Below are 22,361 nucleotides of genomic sequence, written 5' to 3'. Positions count from 1 at the left end.
ATCCCCCCTTACCAAACCTAACAACACCCGTGCCCTAGCCCATACTACTCCGGCAAAGGCACAGTCCCAAAAGACATGGCGCACAGTCTCCTCCCTGCCACAAGAAGATCTTGGACAGGTGGGGGATTGCACCAAACTATACCGGTACATGATGGAACGTACCGGCAAGCACTTATGGAGACTCAACCAATTCAGGTCCTTGAGCCTGTTGTCCAGACCCCGCGCCTGCACTCCCTCCCAGACCACTTCCGAGATGCCCACTACAGGCGCCGGACTCCCTGCCTTTCTGACCTCCTCGTACAGGTGCCTGTGATCTAAACCTACTCGGGCAACTTCAACCTCAGGGTGCTCACGCAGCCACTTGGCCGCATGACCAAAGTGCCACGGCAGCTGTTCCGCCCGAGGACCCATGTTAGACCACACCATTACGCTTCTCGCCTGATACGAGAAGAACACCCGCAGGAGGTAACCGGACGGGTGTATCACTGGATGAGCAAGCTCCGTTAACAAGAAAGAAACAAAAATTGCGTCCAGCTTGAGGGGGAAATGTGGTACCCCCCTACCTCCCTCCCCGATGGGACAAAGCATGCGTGCCCTGGCGACCCACTCGCACCTGCCACTCCACATGAACTGAAACACAAGCCTCACTAGAGGCCTCCTCAGACTAGCCAGCAATGGGTAGATGTACGCCAAATACAAAAGAGACGGCAACACATCCACCTTTAGAACCAGGACTTTGCCCATAAAAGACAAATACCTAGCCTTCCACATTGCTAGCTTCCTCTGTACCCCTGCGATACGCATGTTCCAGTTTAGCGTCGCTGAGCCGGAGGTCTCAAAATGGACCCCGAGAATCCTCAGGGCCCCCTCACAGAGAGATAACCCCCCGGGCACATCCGTTCTACCGCGCCATCTTCCGAAAAACTTGACGGAAGACTTTGCATGGTTCAGAACTGCTCCCGACGCTCGGGTGAAATCCCCAAAGATGGCAAGGGACCTTGTCAGGCACGAGTCCTTGCACAGCAGCAAGGAAGTGTCGTCGGCGTACTGCGTCATCTTAACACGCAGCCCACCACTTCCAGGGATCAACAAGCCTTCCACCCCTGTGTCTGCCCTAATGGCAGCCCCCAGAGGCTCCATGTACAGAACGAAGAGGAGAGCCGAGAGTGGGCACCCCTGCCTGACCCCAGACGAGAGGTCAAAAACGTCACCCAAGTGACTATTTACACTAACTCGGCATCCCGCTCCGACATATAATGTACGAATCCATCCTATGAACTTCTCCCCAAATCCTAATCGACCTAACACTCTGAATAAAAATTATCTATTCACGCGATCAAAGGCTTTCGCCTGATCTAGCGCTGCTACCATTAAAGGCAGTCCTCTATCTTCAACCCAAGCGATGGAGTCCCTGATTAACTGTAGGTTCCATCTAATAGAGAGGCCCTCTACCCCGCACGTCTGATCCTCATGGACGACGTAGGGAAGGGCTGTGCGCAACCGGTCTGCTAAAACCTTTGCAAGTAGCTTGTAATCTACACACAGCATGGTCAACGGCCGCCAGTTGCCAAGGTCTGTTACTTCCCCCTTCTTATATAAAAGTGACAGCACACCAACAGCCATTGATCCCCCCGGGACCCCCGTCTCAAGGATGGCCTTCAAGACTTCGAGGACCACTGGTCCAAGTATACCCCAAAACTTGAGATAAAACTCAGCCGAGGCACCTTCCCTTCCCTTCCCAGGCACCTTCCCTTTTCCCATCCTCCTAAGAGCGCTCTCAACCTCTTCTAGTGAGATCTGGGCCTCCATCACTTCTCTAATGTCCTCCGGCAACCGCCTGGACAAGTGTTCTAAAAACACATTTCCCTGCTCTACATCTATTTCCCTTTCCTTAAATAAACCTTGGAAATGATCAGTTGTCACCCTGACCATATCCTCTGGTTCTCTAACTATACTACCATTTTCTTCCCTAACGCCATGCATTACCTTCCTACTCTGTCTGGCCCTAACCGACTTAAAGAACATAGCAGAACAAGTCTCATTGTGTTCTAGAAAGCCACTATGCGCACGCTCCAGGAAAGCTCGAGACTTCCGCTCCTGCAACTCCCTGAGCTGCGCCTTTAGGGTTGCGGATCTCTCCCAGTCAAACGACCCGCCGAGGTTGCCTGCCTCGTACTCGAGTTCAATTAACCTTTGGATACGATCCACCTCCCTCCTCTCCTCCCTTTTTTTCCTCTTGCAATATCCTATTATAAAAGCCCTAATCCTCACCTTAACTAAATCCCACCACTCTAACACCCCCTCGCACATGGACCGGAGACCCTCAAGCCTCCAAAAGAAACCATAAAACCCGTCAACAAAAGCCTGCTCCTCCAGCACATCCCGATCTAGCTTCCAGTACCCCCTACCAAAGAGGCAGACTGGCGACCCCACCTGCAGGAGCACCCCGTCGTGATCCGAAAAGAAAACAGGCAACAGCCGCCCAGACAACTTACCCAAAGACCTGGGTACAAAAATATAGTCGAGCCTCCGCTCAACCCCCCTGGAGTTGCGCCATGTAGGACCGTCCATTTTCGGAGTAGTGTGCAGACCACCATCTACCAGACCATGGCAAGCCATTAGCCTGGCAATGGCGCCTGCACTGCTATCCCCCCTCTTCCTAAATCTGTATTAAAATCCCCCCCTATCACTAATTTCCTATTTGTGACACACAGGGGCGTCAGACAGTCCACCATCTCCCTCCTGTCTGCCACCACCTGTGGTCCATACACCACCACTAATCTAAAATTACAATCCCTTATCGTGACATCCACCCCTATAACCCTCCCCTGCATTACCACAAAAGAATCCTCCACTTTAACCTCCCTGTGCCCACACAAAATCCCTACCCCCGATGAGTGCACCCCCCCAACACCCCAAACCGACTCCCCCTTGTCCCACTCCCTCTTAAACCTATTAACATCCCCTCCATCCCTCAGGTGAACCTCCTGTAAAAAACAAAAATCAAACACCACACCCTCCAAATAACTAAAAACCGCCCTCCTCTTAACACAATCCCTTAAACCCCTTACATTTAAACTAACAAAAGTAAAATCAGACCCCATGAAAGAATAAAATAAAAACATGTAATATACTCAAATTCTAAACCCAGACAGAAAAAAACAAAAACAGGAGACTCACCCGATGCTCCCCTGCTCCATATCTACTGGTGATGACACCATCTGTACTCCCAACATCCCCCCCTCTTCCTCCATCTCACCAACCCAGGATGCAGGAATAGTGTTTGGCTCCGGGGTGCCCTGCACCCTGGGTCTACCCCCACAATCCTCCCCCTCCCCAGTGCTGCAGCTGGATTGGAAAAAATTTGGGGAGGCTGAGTCCCCAAACAAAAAACTCCCCACCTCCTCCTGTACCCAGTCCTGAGTCCTGTTAGGTGTGTCCCCACCCAACAGATATTGAGAGCCTGTGGAAACCAGCAGCAACCCAGAGGTTTCTCCCACCCCCATCACTCTCTTGGCCATTCCCTCCCTCTCACTGTCGGCCAATCGCTCCCTCCTCTTCATTCTCTTCTTTGGTGATGACGGCAGTGGAGAGATACCAACCCCCCCCCCCCCCCCCCCCCGCCAGCTCCTCCACCATACCCCTCATCTCTTCCACCAGGCACATTCCCCCCAGTCCACTTGCTCTTCCACCGTCTCCTTCTCCACCACTCCTCCATCGCTTTCTTCTCTCTCATGCTCCTCCACTCGGTTGCCGTCTTCCGCCGCTTTTCCTGGTTCTCCTACTCCCGTGCCTTCCGTTTCCTTCTCTCTTCCTTCCGCCGCTTCTTGCTCCTCCTCCTTCCTTGTGGCCTTCCCCTCTGGACCTGTACTCTGATCATGAGGCGTGCTTCCTTCCCCTCCTCTTCTTCCCCCATCCCCCGCCCCTGCTCCCCCCCCAGCCGCAGACGCATATGACCGCTGACGGGCCGGGCACCCCCGCCACAGGTGTGCTGACGAGCCACACCCATGGCACGTCTTAGGCTTGTCACAATCCCTCGCCTCATGATCCTCAGATGCACAAAATCTGCATTTTCTTGTACTGCATGAGGCGAATATGTGACCGTAGGCCATACAGCGTCTGCAAAATGGGGGCTGACGTGCATAAAACAACGTCCCCCTGTCAGCCCCTAGGGAGAACATAGCAGGAGGATGGAGGTAGCCACCATGTCCCTTTGGGTCCTCTCTGAGGAGGGCCTGGAAACCTCTCCTCCCATTCCAAAACCCAAGGGAGTCTTTGAGGTGCCTTGCTGAGGAGACGTTATCCATATATCTCCCCAGAAAAGCCCTCACCTCTTCGTCCTTAACGTAAGGGTTGTAAATGTTGACAGTTACAACCCTAAAATTATTCTTCGCCAGGCTTGTTATTTCGTAGTGGCACATCGGCCTCTCACCTCCCACTGCTCTTGCCCTTCTCAGGATATCATCGTGTTTTGCCTCTGTATATAGTGCCACGTCGTATGCTCCCTCCAACGAGTTGCCTTGGAAACAAAACACGTCCTTCACCGTCAGCTTTAGAATCCCCATCAATATTATCCTTCCAAAAGATTCCCGTCCTAAAGGCTCCATCTCCTTTTCCTTCCAAGCAAACCTAATCGTGTTAGCCAGCCCAATCCCAGGGACCGACCGTGTTGATGTATTTAGCACCATCTCCGCAAGGAGAATGGCGCTCGTTCTCTTCTCTTCTCTTCCAAAACAAGTGAAAAGAAAAAACCAAAGTGACTGCGCCTATCTGTTGCAAACAAACACAGAGACAGGAACAATCACCCACGAAACACTCAAAGAATATGGCTGCCTAAATATGGTTCCCAATCAGAGACAACGATAAACACCTGCCTCTGATTGAGAACCACTCTAGGCAACCATAGACTTACCTAGACAACTCTACTATACCACAATCCCATAACCTACAAAAACCCCAAGACAAAACACACCACGTAAATAACACATGTCACACCCTGGCCTGACCAAAATAATAAAGAAAAACACAAAATACTAAGACCAGGGTGTGACACCCAGAGTATTTAGATTGTCTGTCCTGTCTATCGGATAATTTAGCTGACGCTTACATCCAAAGCAACTTACAGAACTGTCTACATTAACCGTGAGTGACATATTCTGTATGTGGCCTATGGGGGAATCAAACCCACAGCTCTATTTTTGTCAGTACCCTGCTCTAACCACTGACATTATCGAGAGTGAATCGCTAGTCTAGTGGACATTGTCCATTCTTTAGCAATGAAGTTGGGCAATGACCCGCAGACACTTAAACAAATAACATACCCATGGGGAATGATATTCATATTGCTGTACATGTCTTTGTGTCTACTTCACACACCTCTGCTGTGTGGGTAAATTACTGGCGCATCTAAAGGAAGAGATGGGGGAGCTTTTGTATGCTCCTTTGTGACACTGACCACCAGTTTACCATTTCAGCAATTCGCCTTGTGTACTGTTCAAACTCGAATCATGGAATTTACTTCTCAAAAGTAAATACTCATAGAAAGTATTTTGCAGGCTAGAGCAGGACCGAGAGGTTGTTTAGTTAGTTCAGCTCTTACAAGACTTACAACCTTTCACCCAGCAAACCATCCCACACCAAAGGGGAAGTTGGTATCTAGGCTAGTTAGGCCAACGTGTCTGTAGCCTGTGGTTAATTTTTCATTCATGATCTCATTTACTGTTAGTCCGAATATTTGCTACAGTAATATATATGGTATCTGTAGAATAGAGTGTAGCTGTCAGTTGTTTTGGAAATGTACACTTGGTTTCAGTCTTGTGGTTAGGATATTGATCAAAATGTAATTCAAACATTCAGGTGGAAGGGTTTCTGGCTTCTGCATTTGGTTTGGAACAAGTTATGCAGCTTTTAAAAATAGAAAATGCTTTTGTTTTACTCACGGGTAACATCATAGGCCTAGTATATTCTTGTTTGTATGGTAGGATGTAGGTGATTTTTAAGATGAAAACATTAAATGCCACCTAATGCTGAGATGGCAGTGAAACTTGTGTTGCAATTGTTTATGAGCAGAAAGTACCCCTGTTCTCGATGGCCTATAGTGGTTGACAACTACACCCAGTGTGAGACTACAGGTCCAGTCAATCCCCCATCTATATCAATACTGAAAAGAGGGACAAGAAAGTGATTGCCCTCTGTAAATACTGGAGATTTGGCTGAAACTTCAGTCCATAGGGAAGTGGTGTATCTGACTGAGAAAGAATGCGGGAATGAATTAATGGAAACTGTTATGTGTTGTGTGTGTGATTAACCTTGTCTGTGTTTGTTAAGGTGGAAATGTTCTTTGGTCTGTTTCAGCTCCTATGTGATGGCGCCTTCCTCCTCCCCTCGCCCCATCTCACTTCATCATCCTTCTCCTCATCCTCTCGCCTCAGTCTCAAACACTGGCTCTATGCCTAAATTTGAACACAGAAACTCGGTAGGAGAAATATGCATGAAATATGAAATAAGCCCTCATTCCTATGATGATGTTGTCGTGTCTTACAGTGCATTTCGACATAACACGATGGGACGATGAGACAACCACACCCCATTAATTTTCAGTAGAGGGAAGCAAAGTGGGCGGAGGGACCATGGGGCGACGCGTGCTTGGGCGAGGGTGCATGAACAAGGTGGACCGAAGTTGGGGAAAGCTGAACTTTATGCAAATACTCTGCAATATCACAACGTTATTGACCAATCGAAGCTCACTATAGCTTCCAGCCCCTACTGGATTGGAAGTTGATATACAGTTGAAGCCAGACGTTTACATACACTTAGGTTGGAGTCATTAAAACTTGTTTTTCAACCACGATGCTCAGTGCCTCTTTGCTTGACATCATGGGAAAATCTAAAGAAATCAACCAAGACCTCGTAAAAACAAATATGGACCTCCACAAGTCTGGTTCATCCTTGGGAGCAATTTCCAAAAGCTACCACGTTCATCTGTACAAACAATAGTACGCAAGTATAAACACCATGGGACCACGCAGCCATCATACCGCTCAGGAAGGAGCAAAGGACCTTGTGAAGATGCTGGAGGAAACAGGTACAAAAGTATCTATATCTACAGTAAAACGAGTCCTATATCGACATAACCTGAAAGGCCACTCAGCAAGGAAGAAGCCATTGCTCCAAAACTACCATAAAAATACAGAATATGGTTTGCAACTGCACATGGGGACAAAGATCGTACTTTTTGGAGAAAGGTCCTCTGGTCTGATGAAACAAAAATCGAACTGTATGGCCATAATGACCATCGTTACGTTTGGAGGGAAAAAGTGGGATGCTTGCAAGCCGAAGAACACCATCCCAACCATGAAGCATGGGGGTGGCAGCATCATGTTGTGTCGGTGCTTTGCTGAAGGAGGGGCTGGTGCACTTCACAAAATAGATGGCATCATGAGGGAGGAAAATTATTTGGATATATTGAAGCAACATCTCAAGACATCAGTCAGGAAGTTAAAGCTTGGTTGCAAATGGGTCTTCCAAATGAACAATGACCCCAAGCATACTTCCAAAGTTGTGGCAAAATGGCTTAAGGACCACATATTCAAGGTATTGGAGTTGCCATCACAAAGCCCTGACCTCAATCCTGTGGGCAGAACTGAAAAAGTGTGTGTGAGCAAGGAGGCCTACAAACCTGACTCAGTTACACCAGCTCTGTCAGGAGGAATGGGCCAAAATTCACCCAACTTATTGTGGGAAGCTTGTGGAAGGCTACCTGAAACGTTTGACCCACGTTAAACAAATAAAGGCAGTCCTACCAAATACTAATTGAATGTATGTAAACTTCTGACCCACTGGGAATGTGGTGAAATAAATAAAAGCTGAAATAAAGCATTCTCTCTACTATTATTCTGACATTTCACATTCTTAAAGTAAAGTGGTGTTCCTAACTGACCTAAGACAGGGAATTTTTACTAGGATAAAATGTCAGGAATTGTGAAACTGAGTTTAAATGTATTTGGCTAAGGTGTATGTAAACTTCCGACTTCAACTGTTTCTAGCACTACCTAGCCTGATTGCTTGCTAACACCCACATGAAACCAACGCTAATGTAGCTATCCAAATTGTGTTATGTGGAAATGAACTGTAAGCAGCCAGGTAATCATCACGTAATGATGATGGTATATGGCCTTTTACAGAGTATCCCCCCGTGTGCTTTCCCCCAGTGAAAGTCCTAAAGCACTGTGTAAACCCACACAGTTCTCAATGTCTTTTTGTATGTTCTTTGTTTGCCTGTACACTGCTCGTTTCCAGATTCTTCTCATTCCAGTCGCCCTTTAATTCCAGTGTAAGGATGAGTGAGTACATTTCAAGGCCGTTCTTCCACTACCACGCCCATCACCAGTTCTCAGTGCCTGAGGAACAGGTAGAACCAGTGCTACTGGGAGATAGTGGAACCTGTCATACTGTGGCGGTGTACAGTAAGTAGGACCCACCAGCGCAAACTCCGTGCCTGTCTCTGGGTGACGATCCCTCAGGCATTAAATCCCCATTATTCCCTGTCAAATCCCCATGCCTCATAATTATTCACCTGTAGCTCTGACTCTGGGTTGACGATTGGGTTTTATGATTATGATGATCAGAATTACAATGATGTAAAGATTGATGATGATACTAATTGAAACAGGGAAATTATAGGAGCATCAGAAATGGATGTTTTCTCAAACTTCAATATCACTAACATGTACTAAAAATTCTAAGAGCAAAGTTCCTAAAATTATATTGTTGCTAGCAAATTATTCCTGAATATCAATGCTTTGCAATTTTATGTTGAGCTCCCAAGCAATGGGAAGACAGATATTTTCCAATCCTTTTACATTTTCATTAGTCATTCTTGTCACATATGGGATGTTAGTTTTTGTTACATACATGTGTGCTATGTGATGGGGGGCCATTGTTTAACAAAGAGACCATTCAATCTCTCAAGAGGTCGCTACTGGATTCTCCCTCACTTACTACCTTCAGATACACAACCTTCTCAGACGACCAATGGCCAATCCCTCTTTTTCTGCTGAACCAATCAGAGAGAGGTAGTGGTTAGGGGAGCGAGAGTCTAGATGTTGAAACAGGGTGTGGTCCTGAAACTAGGTGGGCGTTGTCACTAAGTAGTGTGCTTGGCCTTGAGGGTTTAAATCTGAGTTGAATGAGTCATATAGCTGTCCTCATCTCTCTCTTTCTGACTTAATCTGCCCTGGCTTTATGTGGCCTATTTCTAGACCGTCAAACTTTTGAGGACTTCAAGGAAGAAACAAGCACTCTTTTTTTATTTTCTTCAGTTAATCTCTCTTTGACTCTTCTGTTTTGCTGGGCCTGGATCATTGTGAGCTCAGTGGTTGTGACTCTCTTGTATATGTGCCTGAAGGACTGACGATTTGGGCAGAGTACAGGACAACTCGGCAGGTGAGTCTTGTGTTACCAGTGACGCTCAGTGTTATACTCCATCTAACACTGCTGTCTATTTACTTTACTTCAAGTTTTTTACTCTTATAACACATACCCAAACTGTCAGGGCAGGTTTTCCTTTTACCTGTAGGTCTTGTATTGAGACCCTTGGTGGATATGATGACACTTTTACCTGTAGGTCTTGTATTGAGACCCTTGGTGGATATGATGACACTTTTACCTGTAGGTCTTGTATTGAGACCCTTGGTGGATATGATGACACTTTTACCTGTAGGTCTTGTATTGAGACCCTTGGTGGATATGATGACACTTTTACCTGTAGGTCTTGTATTGAGACCCTTGGTGGATATGATGACACTTTTACCTGTAGGTCTTGTATTGAGACCCTTGGTGGATATGATGACACTTTTACCTGTAGGTCTTGTATTGAGACCCTTGGTGGATATGATGACACTTTTACCTGTAGGTCTTGTATTGAGACCCTTGGTGGATATGATGACACTTTTGCCTGTAGGTCTTGTATTGAGACCCTTGGTGGATATGATGACACTTTTGCCTGTAGGTCTTGTATTGAGACCCTTGGTGGATATGATGACACTTTTACCTGTAGGTCTTGTATTGAGACCCTTGGTGGATATGATGACACTTTTACCTGTAGGTCTTGTATTGAGACCCTTGGTGGATATGATGACACTCTTACCTGTAGGTCTTGTATTGAGACCCTTGGTGGATATGATGACACTTTTACCTGTAGGTCTTGTATTGAGACCCTTGGTGGATATGATGACACTTTTACCTGTAGGTCTTGTATTGAGACCCTTGGTGGATATGATGACACTTTTACCTGTAGGTCTTGTATTGAGACCCTTGGTGGATATGATGACACTTTTACCTGTAGGTCTTGTATTGAGACCCTTGGTGGATATGATGACACTTTTACCTGTAGGTCTTGTATTGAGACCCTTGGTGGATATGATGACACTTTTGCCTGTAGGTCTTGTATTGAGACCCTTGGTGGATATGATGACTGTCCCATCTTTGTCATGTGTGCAATTGGTTTTATTGCATTGTATGGAAATGACATAAAAAGTAGTGTCCCACATTCATTCTCTCGCTCTCTCTGTCCTTAGTTTGCCGGCTCACCTCCATCCCATTCCATCTTCCTGTCATTTTTCTCAATCAACTCCTCATCCATTCCTATCTAGTGACCTCATACCACATACTGGCTGTTCAAACCAGTTCACCTCTCTGCCTCACCTGTTTGACTGTCTATGTTAGTCATTGAGAGAACACTTCATTGTCTAAGGAGTAGCTAAGGAAATGTTAAATACTGCTGAACAAGCACTTTGTAAAACTACTGCCATATATACAATTTTAAAAAACATTACATTTCACAAGACATTAAGGGTGTGCCCTTTTGTACATGTGTGTGTATAGTGCGTATGTTATCGTGTGTATGCGTGTCTGTCTCTTCAGACCCTGCTGTGTGCTAGTAGTAGTTTAAACAGACCGCTCGGTGCAATCAATATGTTGATACTTCTGTAGTGATGGAGTCAATCTCTCCTCTACCTTGAGCCAGGAGAGATTGACATGCATCTTTATTAATGTTCGCTCTCAATGTACATCTAAGGGCCAGCCGTGCAGTCCTGTTTTTGGCCAATTGTAAGTCCCTCTTTGTGTCACATGACCACATGACTGAACAGTAGTCCAGGTGCCACAAAACTAGGGCCTGTAGGACCTGCCTTGTTGATCGCGTTCTTAAGCAGGCAGAGCAGAGCTTTATTATGGACAGACCTCTCCCCATCTTAGCTACTGTGGCATCAATATGTTTTGACCATGACAGTTTACAATCCAGGCTTTCCCCAAGCAGTTTAGTCTCCTCAACTTGCTCAATATCCACATTATTCATAAGGTTTTGTTTAGGTTTTAGTGAATTATTTGTCCCAAATACAATGCTTTTAGTTTTAGAAATATTTAGTACAAACTTGTTTCTTGACACCCATTCTGAAACTGACTGCAGCTATTTAAGTGTTGCAGTGATTTCACTTGCTGTGGTATCTGACGTGTATAATGTTAAGTCATCAGCATACATAGCGATCAGGCTTTCTCAGTGGTAGGTCATTAGTAAAGATTGAAAAAGGTAAGGGGCCTAGACCGCTGCCCTGGGGAATGCCTGACTCTACCTAGATTAGGCTTCCATTAAAGAACACCCTTGGTGTTCTGTTAGATGGGTAACTCTCGATCCACAATATAGCAGAAGTTTTCCCAGCAGCAGATTATGATCAATAATGTCAGCCACTGAAGTCTAACACAACAGCTCCCACCTTTTTTATTATCAATTTATTGTAGCCAATCATCCGTAATTTGTGTAAGTGCCGTACATGTTGAATGCCCTTCGTATAATCGTTCAGAAAATGTGTTGTATTTTGTTTTTTGTTTTTTCCTGTGAAATGGCGTATCTGGACAAACACCATTTTTTTCACCCCCAAAGGTTTACTGAGGGTTGGTAACAGGCTGATTAGTTCGCTGTTTGAGCTACTAAAGGGGGACTTACTATTCTTGGGTAGTGGAATGACTTTAGCTTCCCTCCAGGCCTGAGGGCACACACTTTCTTAGATTGAAGAGATGTCAAATAGGACTGGCAATATCATCCTCAGTAATTTTCCATCCAAGTTGTCAGACCCCGGTGGCTTGTCATTATTGATAGACCAAAACATTTTCACCTCTTCCACACTCACATTTTAGAATGCAAAATTATAATGCTTGTCTTTTGTTATTTGGTCAGTTATGCATGGATGTGTCAGACTTGTTTGCCATTCATTTTGCCTCATCCCTCTCAACCATAAAATGTTTAAATTCCTCAATCCACTGGGATTTATACATTTAGTCATTTTCTTAGTGGGTGCATGCTTATTAGTAACTGAAATTATTCATTTCATAAACGTGTCCAGTGTAGTGTTTGGTTGCTCCTCATTACACACCACAGACCAGTAAATATGCTTTACATCTTCAGCATAGAACTTATTGTATGACCTCTTATACACTATATTAGGACCAGACTTTGGAACTTTGGTTTTTCTAGATATGGCTACTATATTATTATCTATACCTCCTATGGATTTGGATACTGCTTTAGAGCATATTTCTGCAGCATTAGTTAAGATATATAATCAATACATTCCTATGCTGTTTGTAAATACACTGGTAGGTTCACTGATAACCTGAACCAGGTTGCAGGCACTAGTTACAGTTTGAAGCTTTTTTGGGTGGGCAGCTTGACAGCTAGTCAATATTTAGGTTGATATTACATACATTATCAAGCATTTCACACATTATCCAGATACTGACAATTAGCACTTGGTGGTCTATAGCAACTACCTACAAGAATGGGCTTTAGGTGAGGCAGGTGAACCTGTAGGCATATTACTTCAACAGCATTTGACATGAGATCTTCTCTAAGCTTTACAGGAATATGACTGAACATAAACGGCAACACCTCCTACCATTGGCATTCCTGCCTCTTCTGAAGATGTTGAAACCATGTATTGCTACCACTGTATCATCAAAGGTATTATATTATTTGAGTTCAGAGATAGTCAGTATATGAATGTTATGTTACTAGTTATCGATTTCATGAACATTGTTACTTAGGCTACATATGTTAATATGGGCGATTTTTATTTATTTATTTATTTATTATTTATTTTATTTTAATTAATTTTTTCCTCACTTTTCTGGGTTTCTTGACAGCTCAACGACAACATGGTGGGAATGATTTGAGCAAGGCTTGGGTCACTGATAAATCATTGTCTGTTTGTGAGAATATGATTTTATTAGTTAAGTGGACAGATTGATTTTAGTTTGACTCGATGCTAAAGCCTATATAGTAGATGCATTCAGAAAGTATTCAGACCCCTTTAATTTTTCCACATTTGTTACGTTACAGCCTTATTCTGAAATTGATTAAACTATTTTATATACACTGCTCAACAAAATAAAGGGAATACTAAAATAACACATCCTAGATCTGAATGAATTAAATATTCTTATTAAATACTTTTGTATTTACATAGTTGAATGTGCTGACAACAAAATCACACTAATTATCAATGGAAATCAAATTTATCAACCCATGGAGGTCTGGATTTGGAGTCACACTCAAAATTAAAGTGGAATTTCCACACTACAGGCTGATCCAACTTTGATGTAATGTCCTTAAAACAAGTCAAAATGAGGCTCAGTAGTGTGTGTGGCCTCCACGTGCCTGTATGACCTTCCTACAATGCCTGGGCATGCTCCTGATGAGGTGGTGAATGGTCTCTTGAGGGATCTCCTCCCAGACCTGGACTAAAGCATCCGTCAACTCCTGGACAGTCTGTGGTGCAACGTGGCGTTGGTGGATGGAGCGAGACATGATGGCCCAGATGTGCTCAATTGGATTCAGGTCTGGGGAATGGGCGGGCCAGTCCATAGCATCAATACGTTCCTCTTGCAGGAACTGCTGACACACTCCAGCCACATGAGGTCTAGCATTGTCTTGCATTAGGAGGAACCCAGGGCCAACCGCACCAGCATATGGTCTCACAAGGGGTCTGAGGATCTCATCTCGGTACCTAATGGCAGTCAGGCTACCTCTGGCGAACACTTGGAGGGCTGTGCGGCCCCCCAAAGAAATGCCACCCCACACCATGACTGACCCAAACCGGCCATGCTGGAGGATGTTGCAGGCAGCAGAACGTTCTCCACGGCGTCTCCAGACTCTGTCACGTCTGTCATGTGCTCAGTGTGAACCTGCTTTCATCTGTGAAGAGCACAGGGCGCCAGTGGCGAACTTGCCAATCTTTGTGTTCTCTGGCAAATGCCAAACGTCCTGCACGGTGTTGGGCTGTAAAGCACAACCCCCACCTGTGGACGTCGGGCCCTCATGGAGTCTGTTTCTGACCGTTTGAGCAGACACATGCACATTTGTGGCCTGCTGGAGGTCATTTTGCAGGGCTCTGGCAGTGCTCCTCCTGCTCCTCCTTGCAAAAATGTGGAGGTAGCGGTCCTGCTGCTGGGTTGTTGCCCTCCTACGGTGTCCTCCACGTCTCCTGATGTACTGGCCTGTCTCCTGGTAGCGCCTCCATGCTCTAGACACTACGCTGACAGACACAGCAAACCAGTGTATATACTGCTAGAAAAAATAAAGTGAACACTTAAACAACACAATGTAACTCCAAGTCAATCACACTTCTGTGAAATCAAACTGTCCACTTAGGAAGCAACACTGATTGACAATACATTTCACATGCTGTTGTGCAAATGGAATAGACAACAGGTGGAAATTATAGGCAATTAGCAAGACACCCCCAATAAAGGAATGGTTCTGCAGGTGGTGACCACAGACCACTTCTCAGTTCCTATGCTTCCTGGCTGATGTTTTGGTCACTTTTGAATGCTGGTGGTGCTTTCACTCTAGTGGTAGCATGAGACGGAGCGTACAACCCACACAAGTGGCTCAGGTAGTGCAGCTCATCCAGGATGGCACATCAATGCGAACTATGGCAAGAAGGTTTGCTGTGTCTGTCAGCGTAGTGTCCAGAGCATGGAGGTGCTACCAGGAGTCGCCTCTTCACTGTTGAGACTGGTGTTTTGTGGGTACTATTTAATGAAGCTGCCAGTTGAGGACTTGTGAGGTGTCTTTCTAAAACTAGACACTAATGTACTTGTCCTCTTGCTCAGTTGTGCACCGGGGCCTCCCACTCTTTCTGTTCTGGTTAGTGCCAGTTTGCACTGTTCTGTGAAGGGTGTAATACACAGCGTTGTACCAGATCTTCAGTTTCTTGGCAATTTCTAGCATGGAAAAGCCTTAATTTCTCAGAACAAGAATAGACTGACGAATTTCAGAAGGAAGTTCTTTGTTTCTGCCCATTTTGAACCTGTAATCGAACCCACACATGCTGATACTCAACTCGTCTAAAGAAGGCCCGTTTTATTGCTTCAAGCAGGACAACCGTTTTTAGCTGTGCTAACATAATTGCAACAGGGTTTTCTAATGATCATTAGCCTTTTTTAAAATGATAAACTTGGATTAGCAATCACATCGTGCCAGTGGAACACAGGAGTGATGGTTGCTGATGCTGAATGGGCCTCTGTACGCCTATGTAGATATTCCATTCAAAATCTGCTGTTTCCAGCTACAATAGTCTTTTACAACATTAACAATGTCTACACTGTATTTTTGATCAATTTGATGTTATTTTAATGGACAAAAAATGTGATTTTTCTTTCAAAAATAAGGACCTTTTCTAAGTGACCCCAAACTTTTGAATGGTAGTATATTTGAAATAGTATTTGAACCCAAGTCTGATTTTATATCCATGGCTAATAGTTGAATATAACACTTGGCTATTATAGAAAAGTGACAGTAATATTACAAAGGCTACTTATGAATATTCCCAGTAGGATCTATTTGACATTGACTGACATACAGTACATGGCCAAATGGACTAAAGTGCCCTCTGCAACGGTTTTTATTGTCGTGAAGCTTTTGTTTGTCTATCAATATCCCCTTATAATACCTACCGCATTGTGCCCTGGAGCAAGGCACTTTACCCCTAAGTGCACCAGGGAAGCTGCTCTGCCGCAGCCCCTGTGCTGCTTCCAGCCTGTGATGTGTCATGTTGGGTACTACGGTGACAACAATAAGAGAGTATATCTGTGCTAATGGACCAATAAAGCAAGTGTTGTATTGTTTTATTATCAGTCCGTCATCAAAGCAGAGCCTCGTGTTCAGTTATATGATGGGCCTGTGCAGCTGCCTGTTTGTTTAGTGTGGGAGGCCATGTGGCAGTGCTTTGTTCATCATCTTACGTCTCTATAGGTCTCAGTACACATTATTGCATCCCCTGTAGGCATAACCTGCCATTATCACCACCAAATGTTTTTTTCAAGCTAATTGTATTTTTGTCTGTATATTTCAGGGTTTTTTGACTGAATAAAGGAGAAAAGAGGCCATCAAGATGCTGCGAGAAGTGGAATCCAATATTATGGTGTTTTATGAGTATGTATTGCAGAGAACGGGTGAGTGCTTTCGCATGAGTTTATATTTTATTTTAATTTGCATCAATTTGGTGATTTGCAGTTTGTACCATACTGTATTGTGGTCTCAAATATTGAATTGCTTGATTTCTTGTCCTCAGACCACCGGTTGTTGCCCTACCCGTTGATGCGGACCCCCTTCCAGATGACCAGCATCCTGATGGGCTATGTGTTCTTCTCGCTGTACGCAGGGCCTCTGTTGATGGCCAACCGCAAGCCATATAACCTCAAAACAGCCATGATCATCTATAACTTCAGCATGGTGTCCCTAAATGCCTTCCTAGTCTATGAGGTGAGCAAATCATTTAGTTATTCAGGAGAATGAAAGTTCTTCAAAGAGCCTTGTTGTGAAGACCTACTATACTGTAGTAAGACTTTTCCCAGCGTTTATGAATTGATGTGACAGCGAGTTCTGTGCTTTGCCTTTGCAGTTCCTGATGTCAGGATGGGGAACCACTTTTACCTGGAGATGTGACCTGTGTGACTACTCAAGCAACCCACGGGCTCTAAGGGTATATATCTTGTTGTTTTTTTGAGAGAATCTGTATTGCATCTCCATGAAATGTGTGTTTTACTTTACATTCAAATATGCATATGTGATTTTTATTCTGTGCTATTTGTCTGTACTTTTTTCTCTTTTTGTCAGATGGTTCAAGTGGCCTGGTGGTTTTTGTTCTCTAAATTCACTGAGCTTCTGGACACCGTAAGAGCGATTTCTCTATCAGAACATCATGTTTGTGAATAAAATGTTTGATGCTAGCTTAAATCATTTAGATTTTGTACATATTCTGACTGCATCTTTCTCCGACACCCTTAGTAAAATACAAATGGAGATTTCTGAACAATGTTTGCTTTAAGTAACTTGAGCTCTTGTCTGATTTTCAGTTTTTCTTTGTGCTGCGTAAGAAACACAGCCAGATCACATTTCTACATGTCTTCCATCACTCCTTCATGCCCTTCACGTGGTGGTGGGGAATTACCATTGCTCCTGGTAAGCTTGACCTCATCACAATGCAGTGTGCTTACAGCTGGTCATGTAACCTGTTTAACATTAACTTTTTTTTTGGGGGGGGGGGTTGTTTAAAAAAATCTTTATCACAACGAATCTTCTGCAATTTTACAAGGGAATAAGAACACTAAACAAAATCCATTTAGTAACATTTATTTTGTCATCCCCCTGTGATTTAAGAATTACTCTCGGATTACGTTTGTTTTAATACTGTCTTTGTGAACCTCCAGCAGGGGGAATGAGCTCGTTCCATGCCATGGTCAACTGCTGTGTCCACGTCATCATGTACACCTACTACGGCCTGTCCGCTGCCGGACCTCGCTTCCAAAAATACCTCTGGTGGAAGAAGTACATGACCGCAATCCAGCTGGTGGGTGTTATTTCTTAATGATGTACTATTGGAAGAAAGTATGTTAAAGGGGAGCATTTGTGGATAGCTGTGAATTGGTGACTCTCGTGCAAACTTCACATCAAAATGTTCTTCCTTCTATAGATCCAGTTTGTGCTGATCTCACTTCACATCTCTCAGTACTACTTCATGGAGAAGTGTGACTTTCAGGTGCCCATGTTCATTCACCTTATCTGGATGTACGGCACCTTCTTCTTCCTACTATTCTCCAACTTCTGGATTCAGGCCTACGTGAAGGGGAAACGGCTGCCTACGGCAACTATGGAGAAGCTAAAGCAGAATGCCGTTATTAACGGCGACGTTACAGTGGTCATCAACAGCAAGCCACTGGAGAATAGCAACGGGACAGCACATCGTGTCAACGGCCATAACCAACTAGGCAAAGTGAAGGAAGTCTAGTTTCGTCCTTTTGGAAGGGGGGGGGGGGGGGGGGGGGAAACAACTGTCTGAAGGAGCCTGAAATGCCAAAGATTCCAAGAAAGTATACTCTTAGCTACTGATCACTTTATATTTATCTGCAGTTCGTGGAATATGAATGGCGTTATGGACTTGGCAGTTATTCCCTACTTGCCACACTTTTAAATTGTGGGTAGTTGAGGGAACATGGTGTGTTTTAACTGTACGTCACTAATACCTCAAACCCAGGCTTGAAATGGACTCTTCTGGTTTGACTGGAACACACTTGTAAATACAGTTACTTTCAAAGAGGTGGTGTTTGTCACTGACCAACTCAGTCATTACTTTGAGGCACAAGACAGCAGCATTCTTGATAAGGGTCCTCCAGGTCAGGCCTCACCTGTTGCTTTCCAGCATAGGGCAATCAGAGTGGATGTCTGGTAAATTGCATTCATTGTTTGACACTGAACATTACTCACACCCGAATTTGTCTGCAATAGCTATTGGAGAAGTTCTAGGAACTGTGCTGAGTCAGCAACATGCCCAATACTCTAGAAAATAATGAAAAGGGTTTTGAACTCAACTGACTAGTTAAAAGGTTACAAATAACATTGAGTGCCCTAACAGTATTTGCAATAACACTAGTTATTAATCATTATCAAGTGGCAGCAAAATATTCAAAGGCAAGAAAATATTTTTCAGTGAATTAAAAAAGTACACAATTCAGAGGCGATCTATAACTTAAACAATACAGAAGTCCATTATTGGATAGCTGTGTGTATAATGCTGCTAGTGGACTTCATCTCATTTGCCTTCTTTTTGACTGGATCCAGCTCAAAGCTCTTCCAGAACCGGACAGTTTCATCACCAGATACAGTGACAATAGTCGAGCAGTCTGTCCTCATGACCTGGGGTGAATAAAAACAGTTTAAAGTTTGTTTTGAACTTTCGACACCTGAATAAATCCAAGGTTAGTTTGAAATGTGTGCTCCAAGACCATCTGCAAGATACACAGCCCAAACACGGACTTCCCCACAATTCCCAACCAATGCAGCTCTGGTACGAGTCCTCAATTTGAATGGGTTGATAGTTGGAGAAATTGCTTGAGCTGCACTGAGAATTTGAGAAGTATGATGGACTACGATAGAGTTACAGCGTCAGACAATGCTCTTTGTCAACTGACATTAATGACAACTGCACAGAGCTGTTAAGTTTACACATAGTGAATGAATAGCAGTTTCAGACAAGCATTGCTAAAACATCTGCATGTGACCAATAAAATTTGATTTGACACTTACCATTGAGCTCTGCCACTTCAGTCAAGGAGGGGTACTACCAGATGACTATGTTGTTGTGGGAATATCCGTGGCTGGAGACCAATTCCTTGTAGTTTGGCGCAAACATCAAAGAGGAGATCTGTAAGGCAGATTAGAACACTAGTTAACTTCAGATCATACGGGATAGCAGTTATGGAAAGTAAACACTTAAAAAATGGCTGGTATGCAAATACACATGCGGCTATGACTGAGCAAGGCCCTGGAGGTAATAACAAGGTACATTTTGTTAGAGTTCAAGGTGGGTGCAGTTACCTGAGACCGAGTGTCCAGACCATTGATGCAGGAGCCACAGTTGACATTCCAGATGCGGATGTGGCAGTCTCTGGTGCCACCTCCAGAAGCAAGAATGTTGTGTTCCCATGGGCACCAGGCCAAAGCCTAAAACATTTTTGCAAGAGAAATTAGTGTGCAGCAAAGTGTCATGTAATACAAACAACTCCTTCCTTCAATAATAACATTTTAGTTTTGAATTTCACAGCAAGATATTTTTAAGTTCAAAATTTGTTCACCTTGACTGCTCCTTGGTGCTCACTGAAGAAGTGGATAGAACTGCTGCCTTGGCCACTACCATCCTGCACATCTGACCACACATACACCAGGTTGTCGTTGCCTCCAGAGGCCAGGTATCTTCCGTCAGGGGACCACTTCAGCCCACACACATCCTGAGTGCCCAGACAGGGTGAGGTGGTCGGCTACCCTCACATCATGGTGGTAGATGTGACCCGATCTGGAGCCTCTTGAAAAAACAAATCATAAAATGTTTAAACACTAACGCTATTTTTGCTCAGTTGACAAATGAAGTGATCAGATTAGTCAAAAGATGAATAATTGGGAAAAAGATTAGAATTGAGCTGCCTGTTTAGACAGACTAGAACATCTTGAGCATAAGTATCACAAAAGATCCTGGCAGGACAGAGACTTGACATTTCCAAATTTGACATTCAAGACATGATTCTTTACCTGGAGAGAATATAATCGTTCCAACTCAGGCTGGCAACTCTGGCAGTGTGGCTGGCCATGCTGCGTAGACACTTCTGGTTCTCCACATCCCACAACTACGGTAAGTCAAATTCAGGTGAAATATTAAAAACAGAAAACATCAAATTATTCTCCCCAACACCATAACATTGCAATGAAGCCAAATATTTAGATGAGTACTGGGTGTTCACTTCAGACATTTACATGAACTTTGCAGATGGAGCGTGAGGAGGACTGTCATCCTGGGCTGCGTCTCACAGGTAAACTGTTGTGAAGGGCAACCGCTAAAAGGTTCCGACTGCTCCAGTCCAGTAGGTTCAAATCTGTGGGAAGAGAAAGGTAAATAAATTGTTAAGTCAGTTAAAAGAACACTCCTGCCACCACAACTAATAAAATTAAGTCGATAGAGTAGAGATGAAAGGGCCGGATCCCAATTTGAGAGAGTTGCTTTAATCACTTTCTGCAAATTTCCCACTGAAATCTATGTGTTATTTACATAAACAGCAGGCCCATGTTTCACTCACAGCTAGGACTACTCTCCAGGTAGGTAGGTTACTGGCCAATTACTGTGCTGGCAGGAGCTCTAAGATATACCTATAGGATAAGTCCCTCTGTACCTTCTCACCAGACAGGTTTTTAGACATTTGTGGTGGTGTTGGCAGGAGACACAGAAATCATTTTGGAGTTCAGAAGCTTTTAAGAAACTGTCGGACACTGATGATATGTATCTGGTCTTTTTGGGACAGACTGGGATAGAAACTTGACTGTAGAGGACTTTCAGGTTGTTCTGGTAACCTGCAAAGAAAAAGAATGGAACATTAGATTTTGATATCAAAAATCAACTGACAAGTCACACCATCATTACCAGTGGTAGGCCTACCTTCTGGAGCATTCAAGGATTTTCCTCCCAGATGCAAGATCTTTGCCCCACCAATGTCATATCCATTGAGTGACAGACCAAGCCTTCTGGTTCTACTACAAAGACAAATGTGCAGCTGTTGACTTACAATGCATTAACTAAATGTGCTGATGTGCAATGTTAAAGAGCCTCACTGATGTTGCTGTGGAGGGGTTTGTGGCCATAGGCTCATTTTTCTTTGAAAGCAGGAAGCTTCCCAAGTCCATCTGTTTGTTATTCCTAGTGGGAATGTAACAGTCCCCACTGGCCTTTGAAGTTGTGCACTTACCATTTTTACCTAAGAAAGAGAGGGGCAAATTAGTGGAACCATTGGTGAAACTACTGACAGCCAACAGTGCCACACCCATAGACAGCTGAAAGGCAGTAAACAGAAGCAAATGCAGTTGGGAAAAGGTGAAAAGCATAATAGTTAGCTACCTGCTAAAGAGCGCTGGTGTTGGCACTGTTGGTAGACGTGGACGAAATGGCTTTTCTTTGCCTCCTCGCCATGGGCGCGTTTGTGATTGGCATATCAAGCTTCAGAATGCTATGAATGCCATTCTTGAATCCATATTGGGCCATGTTCGAATCTGCCTTTTGGGCTCCCTGCAGGGTACAATAATAAATCCACATTTTTGTTTAACTATACTAACAAAAACGTATATAGTTACTTTGCTAAATAAAATGCACATGTAGCTAATCTTTGCCAACTCAATTCACTGACGTTAGTTCTAATGTTACATCAAATTAAACGGATAATGTTAACTAGCTAACGTTAGCGACCTGGCAAATTTGCTGCCTTTCCCC

General features: G+C 44.2%; 1 protein-coding gene and 1 pseudogene across 3 annotated transcripts; one reads left to right on the top strand and one right to left on the bottom strand.

Annotated features, from left to right (window-relative positions):
• The first annotated feature begins 9,150 nt into the window (after positions 1-9,150).
• elovl1a (ELOVL fatty acid elongase 1a) lies at positions 9,151-19,638 on the top strand. 3 transcript variants are annotated; one of them, XM_021613412.2, is made up of 9 exons: positions 9,158-9,444; positions 12,916-13,015; positions 16,410-16,509; positions 16,629-16,819; positions 16,959-17,039; positions 17,174-17,230; positions 17,413-17,518; positions 17,767-17,906; positions 18,030-19,638. In XM_021613412.2, the coding sequence occupies exons 3-9, from the start codon at positions 16,449-16,451 to the stop codon at positions 18,342-18,344; spliced, it is 951 nt and encodes a 316-aa protein (XP_021469087.1). In that variant the 5' UTR covers positions 9,158-9,444; positions 12,916-13,015; positions 16,410-16,448; the 3' UTR covers positions 18,345-19,638. The 3 variants fall into 3 exon arrangements, with proteins under 3 accessions (XP_021469085.1, XP_021469087.1, XP_021469086.1); XM_021613411.2 differs by having other exon boundaries at positions 12,908-13,015; XM_021613410.2 differs by lacking the exon at positions 12,916-13,015 and having other exon boundaries at positions 9,151-9,444.
• LOC110530967 lies at positions 19,491-20,995 on the bottom strand (annotated as a pseudogene).
• Positions 20,996-22,361: the final 1,366 nt, after the last annotated feature.

This window comes from Oncorhynchus mykiss, chromosome 8 (assembly GCF_013265735.2).
Source record: "Oncorhynchus mykiss isolate Arlee chromosome 8, USDA_OmykA_1.1, whole genome shotgun sequence".
Taxonomy (NCBI): Eukaryota; Metazoa; Chordata; class Actinopteri; order Salmoniformes; family Salmonidae; genus Oncorhynchus; species Oncorhynchus mykiss.
This window is presented reverse-complemented; position numbering and strand designations above follow the sequence as displayed.